The sequence below is a fragment of the Cottoperca gobio genome, chromosome 12, assembly GCF_900634415.1.
Source record: "Cottoperca gobio chromosome 12, fCotGob3.1, whole genome shotgun sequence".
NCBI classification, from domain to species: domain Eukaryota; kingdom Metazoa; phylum Chordata; class Actinopteri; order Perciformes; family Bovichtidae; genus Cottoperca; species Cottoperca gobio.
The window spans coordinates 18,078,881-18,085,358 of record NC_041366.1 but is presented as its reverse complement, the minus strand read 5'-3'; the positions used below and the strand labels follow the sequence as shown (position 1 = coordinate 18,085,358).

General features: G+C 40.2%; 1 protein-coding gene across 1 annotated transcript; it reads right to left on the bottom strand.

Moving 5' to 3' along the window:
* Positions 1-4,103: 4,103 nt before the first annotated feature.
* On the bottom strand, positions 4,104-6,208 carry s100z (S100 calcium binding protein Z). Its single transcript, XM_029445087.1, has 2 exons — positions 6,068-6,208; positions 4,104-4,335 (listed from the first exon to the last, which is right to left on the bottom strand). The coding sequence occupies exons 1-2, from the start codon at positions 6,206-6,208 to the stop codon at positions 4,180-4,182; spliced, it is 297 nt and encodes a 98-aa protein (XP_029300947.1). The 3' UTR covers positions 4,104-4,179.
* Positions 6,209-6,478: the final 270 nt, after the last annotated feature.

Sequence of the window (6,478 nt, the reverse complement as noted above, 5' to 3'; positions counted from 1 at the left end):
AATGTCTTTCAATTCCATAGTTTCAGTGGAGGAACCCACATGGTTGCACACTTGTGGACATTTTAAAATGTTTGCGTACCAAAACATTCCTGTGAATTGGACTTGATCAGATAGAAACTTTGTTTTAATCACGGTTATAGTGTTGCAATGCCGGTCGGTTGGTCCGTCACCAGCAAGTGTTAGCATGCTTACATGCAATACAGAGAAGATACACACGGTAACCAGTACACCTGCTAATCATCAGCATGTTGACATTGCGAGCATGTTAGCATGCTAACGTTAGCATTTAGCTCAAAGCACCACTGTTACCAAAGTACAGCGTCATGCTACTGCTAGCATGGCTGTAAACGCTAGTAATAATGTAAACATAGTGAATGAACAACGGACTTCATACTTTACACACACACACACACACACAGTTTTGTGCGCTACACAAATACAAATACACATCTATTCACTGTTACATTTCATTTAATTTCAACTGCTCCTCATTGTTTATGAGAAATCATTCACAACTCGCAGGCTCGCCGGCCACTTCATCAGCCCTTCACATGTGGAATGATGTCACCGGCTTTTAATAACTGTTTCTGGTATATAAATGCACCTCACTGTCACTACAGAGGGAACAGCGGACGATAAATCTCTGAAAATGATGGCCTGAATGGTACAAACCAATGGGGCGACCAGTGATTAAAGGCCTGCAGGTGTATTATCATTGACAGACACCTGCAGCCACAGCTGGTGATGAACGAGCGTGTGATCACGACCTACGTCTTTACAGCAGAAATACACGTGTGTGTGTGTGTGTGTGTGTGTGTGTGTGTGTGTGTGTGTGTGTGTGTGTGTGTGTGTGTGTGTCATCCTAATGAACTCGCCTCACACATTTAAACTACACCAATGAATAAGCTAAGGCAACATGGTCTATGGGTTTAAGAAAGTGGTATATATATTTCTTATAGTACCTTATACACAATGATATGTTTGAATGTAATAGTTGAATGTTCCCCCTTGTGTTTTGGACTGACGGGTTGTTTGTGATGATGACGGTGTGATTAAACTCCTCCGTTAATCCACAGGTTGAGAAAATCAAGCTTGACATTTGAATGTGGCCTTTCTGAGAGACAACATTATCAATACTTTGTCAATCACTCAGCAGAGGCTTAAAGCGGAAACAGAAACTCAATATTTTGAGTGCTGTGCCTCTCAAAACATCACACGTGCCTACTCATGACAGTTAAGCAATTACCTAATATAGTAATACCTGAATACTGAAGAATACCTGAAGAATACTCAGCCATTTACATTACTAAAGTATATTTAACAAGTATTTCTAATATATTGAATGCATATTAATAGATGTGCAAAACATTTGAAGTAATACACAAAGTTCATGGTAAAAAACTTACTTAAATGCATAATGCATAGCACTTATAAGAAGGTTAATACATAACGCACGAGTGCACATGGAAGCACACTTTGTGAATCACACTTATAGAAAACTCTTGTTGTCTTTCATTCAGCTCATGTGTTCTACTCGCTGTGCAGCTGTGTAACTCTTGTTCTGAGAGATGCTTTAATCCACAAGGACCATATCACATTCAATTTCCACTCAATTTCATCACACACACACACACACACACACACACACACACACACACACACGCACAAACACACACGCACACACACAGGTCAGTCTTAATGAGGGCGATGACGCACAAAGTGACGGAGCTGTAGAACGGAAAGCATGTGGCAGATAAGAGCTTGAGGCGTATTTTTAAAGACTTTTGTCGCAGGTAGTGACACTTGAAGTGAGGAGAAACATCGTGCGCATTAATGTACGTACATGCCACATGTTCGTTTTTATACTGTAATTACATTCCTTTGTGTTTTCATGCAACATTGTTATAAAAAACATAATAATTTCTTTAGACTTCATCAGCCTTTTCCCTGCTTTTTAGTTTCTTTCCATCGTCTCTCTTTAAATCTCTTCCTCCTTCTCTCTGAGGGGTCAATGACACATGAACATCATCTTCTCTTATTTGCCACGTTTGTTTTTGTTCGCCACTCTTTTCTCTCTGGATGTTGAAGTTTAGTCTCCTCGAGTCGTGAAGGAGACTTTACATTTCACAGTAAACAACAGATCAGTTATTGTATTTGATGTCTGATGTAGCCATGACAAATCAGCCTCATATTTTGTTTATGTCAAACGCAATTTTGTTCTTATAGTTTTACTTCAATCTCTATCTCTCCCATCATGCTGGAAACGTAAGCGTCGTGTGCACCCTTCCTAACACCACGTCATGATTACACTGACCCTGATAACTATCAGAGACGCATGACTCAAACTATACGACCAGCGGGAAAACTCTCCATTTCCCGAACATGACGTGCAGTCACAGGAAATGAAGAGACGGTTATTTTGAGTGGAAGTGGAAGTGGATTGTGAGATTATAAATATTCACATTTAAAATCTATCCAATGACACTTATGATTGATTGCAACCTTTTAAAAATGGAACAAAAAAAACCATAATTACTGCATGGCATCGTCCCGCGGGAGATAGGGTGATTATCCTGCTCGATTACAGCCAATCAAAGACAAATTGCATTGTAACGGTGAGGGGTTTGTGCAAGCACCATCTGTGCGCATAAAAGCACCACACTTGCCACTGCATTTTGTTTCAGTAATTCACCCCCACGTCACAGCTAAGAATGTCATCGCAAATTAACTGTCTGGTTGGGTATTTTGGGAAAAGGGACAGAGGAAAATCCTCAGAAAAGCAGCTTGAGTCCACATTTCCACGTCCTCCCCGAGGTGACGATATGAGCATTTGTGCTTGAGGGGAAGACACGTCCGCGTGATTGGCTGATGCTGCTGGACCCAGGTGCTCCGTGCGTGCTGGGATTGCCATGTGACATTGATACATGGTGCACAGTGAATCTCTCTCTCTCTCTCTCTCGCCTTGTGAGACGTCCAGTGAGTGAAAGCAGACACACACACATGCTCTTCAGTAGAGGAAATACGGTACTTTTACTCTTCTACATTTATTTGATGATTATATAGCATTCCTTACTTTTAGATTAAGATTTTACATGAAAGATATTGAGACTGAAAAGACGCTACAAAGTCTTGTTTTCGGCTCGGGACCCCTTTGAGGCTCTCTAAACCTCTCAGAGAGTTTCCTTTAAATAACTGTTTGAGATAAACTTTTGCAATATTTCACAACAAATAAATATTTAAAGAAAATTCAAATAAAATGATTTTCCAGGGAAATGTATTGTATGTACAAAAATGCAACATATCTTTATTTAATATAGTTATTACGTTAGTTTTGGTAAAAACATCCTCGTTTGGTTTAAAATTAATACTGTTTGTTACGTTTTTGAAGTAACCGATGTAAATTAAAATAAGTGAACGTAGATTTTGTCCTGTGTCCTGAGTGAAAGTGTTTGTTTGACCAACCCGAGCGCCCCGTCCTCCTCTTCCTCACGCAGACTTCTGCAGACTGGGATTACAAATGTATTTGTGATTAGTCAAAAACAAACGTAACGTTTCTTTCTTAACGCAATTGAAAATGCAGTTTCTTTGTATGGGAATGGTGTTTTTAGGAGTCCAGGCAGGACCAATCAGATTTATCTGGTGACCTTTGACGGCAAGTGTTTCTTCCTCGGGGGAACTTAGACTGGCAGCAAGACGGACAAGGGACACGCACCATCTGGCCTCCAAGGACACGCATAAAGTATTTAACTTTTGACATTTACATCAGAGCAGGGACACCTTTTTAGACGACGACGTCTTTTTAAAAGGTGAAGGCCACTTAATGAATCGTCAGTAATGACCTGAGCGTGCTGAGTTTACTGTACAGACAGAAGTATGGGAGAAGAGAGTTTTAGCTCCAAACAGAATATAAAAACAGACAATGACAACACCATGGACGTTTTTCCCTTTTTATTTGCTAGTTACAAACATCACGCTAATATAAAAACGACTATAATTTGGATCGGAAAAAAAGCAAAGTCATTGTTTAACAGTTCCAGGCTGACAATAGGACAGAGTGTCTACTCATACATGTTATTAGTGGGGAACGCTAACCGACGGGACATTTTAAGTGTTGTTTTTAATGAGATGACATTTTAAAACGATTCACAGTTGGGTTCACAGCTGGTTTTCTACACACATCTACTTGGTTGTCTTCTTCTGCTCTTGGAAGAAGTCGTTGCAGGCGACAGTGAGGGCAGCCACCAACACGACAAACTCATTGAAATCCACCTCGTTGTCTTTGTTAGAGTCCAGGTCGTTCATGATTTTCTCCACCAGCATTGGATCCTTCTGAGACTAATCGATGGAAAATAAAAAGCTTTTAGACTCCTCGTAGATTCTCCTGTATAACTTGGACTTGTAAGCCAACAGCACTGACATTTCAGATCCCTGTTGGAAACACCTTCAACACAAACTAGATTTACGTCATGATATAGGAAATACGAGTCGGTGCATGTAGGATGAGTTATAAGAGTGTTGTTGCTGCCGATCACACTCCACATTTATTGCTTTTGCTCATTTCCTGCAGGATTGAGAAACAAGACGTGGCTCCAAGGCCTTAACCTTTACGTTGTGGCACTCATTAAAGTAACGTTTTTAAATTAAAGGTTGGAATTAAAGATCCGGTCCACACTCAGATGGGATTTATCTTTAATGGTGTTTGGATTTTTAATTGTCAAAAAGACTCAAAGCTACATTTGAGCGTAGAGATGAGTTGTGTGCACAGCTCTGAGAAATGAAAAGACAAAGCGCTAAATAAAATCCTGCGTTTCTTATCAGTAAATAATTGAATATTTTAATTAAAAAAAGACTAATTCAATAAAATATAAAAGTAGTTCTAAAGTAAAAGAAAAGAAAACAAACCAATCCTAAAGTGAGATTAACCTAAAGTGCAATAATGAATTAAAAGTAAGCAACTTTTTAATACTACGCGCTCATTTCTAAACCAAACAATATACATAGAATAACCTATTGACCCCTGGTGTGCTGGTGTCAGGGAGGAAACTGAGGGCGAATGTTTTCTGTTGGAGGAAACTGAGGCTGAGTGTTTCGCTGCGTCTATTCTCAGAGGTGACTATAGCCCGAGGGGGATGTGATGACATCACGGGAGTGTCTATATTTGGAGGCGATATGGGCCACTGATGATGATGTGTGAGCACCTGAGGCTTACCATCCGCATGAAGGAGGAACAAGAAGTGAAAAGAAAAAAAAAATCTATCTGAAGGCACCAGAGGTTTGAGTCTCAGGCCTCGGACGTTTTGTTAACGCGTTGGTCTCAATCATCCGCAGCCTCGTACACGCCGCTATCACACAGACTCAGGGGCTGAGGCTTATCTGAAATTACCTCATCTATCTCCCTCTCCTCATCCTTTATTTCACACGATGATGCGAGAGCCACCAGCCGTTGCTCTTTGACAGCAGGATAGCAATCAATGAGGAAACAATTTCCTCTGACAAGGTCAGAATGCTCTTCTTTAAACCATCTGGTTATCTAATTTCACTTTAAAGCGAGTCAGGCAACAGAAAAGCATCGTCCAAAGATCCTCAATAAGCATCATAACTACTATTGGTCATTATAGTAGATCTGTAGAGGAACTAAGGAAGATCAGGGGCAGTTCTGGGGTCAGTGAAGGGTTGGGGCCACAAAGTCTATCCATAGATATTGCAACAAAATAAGTGCTTTATGTATAAACTATTATTATTATTTTACTCCCTGATGAAGGCTTGATGCCGAAACACGTCACAGTTTGTTTTTAGGTTTATAATAAAGTTGTTTTATTGTTTAAAAAAGCCGTCCTTTGAGTTTTCTCATGATGTTTGTGTCATTATCCAAAGAGCACCTTTAAACAACCTATTTTGACCAGGAAGCGCTCCGACACTAATATCTTTAAAATGATTATTATTAACATGTACGACACTAATTGAGACGTATAATAAATTCAGTTGACGGTCTTTGAGAAAATCCACATCATTTAAAGAAGCCAGCTCATTAGAATAATTGTCACACGTGTTGAAGTGTCTGCTTTACCGTGAGGAAGTCGGTGAGCTCGCTGTTGAGGAGTTCCTTTAACTCGCCCTTGTTGAGCTTGTGTTTGTCTCCATCGTTTCCAGAGTAGTTGTAGAAAACCGTTATCAGTGCATCCATCGCACCCTCGAGTTGGCTCGGCATTCTGCTGGGAGGATGAGAACTCTTGCAGCGTCCTTACACTGAAAAGGTTTCATGATTTACACATTTAATATAATAAAAACCAACATAAGAGTAAGAAACTGAATGTGGTGTTCTCACCTGGTTAGAGTGCCGTACAAATGTGATGAGAGACGTTGCAGCGCTGCTTGTTGATTAGGAAATGAGGAGACGTGAGCCTTCCCCTATCTGTGTGCAGATAATTAATTCCACAGGTGAGACGCCCATGGCAACTGTCTTTCTTTCCAGGTCTTA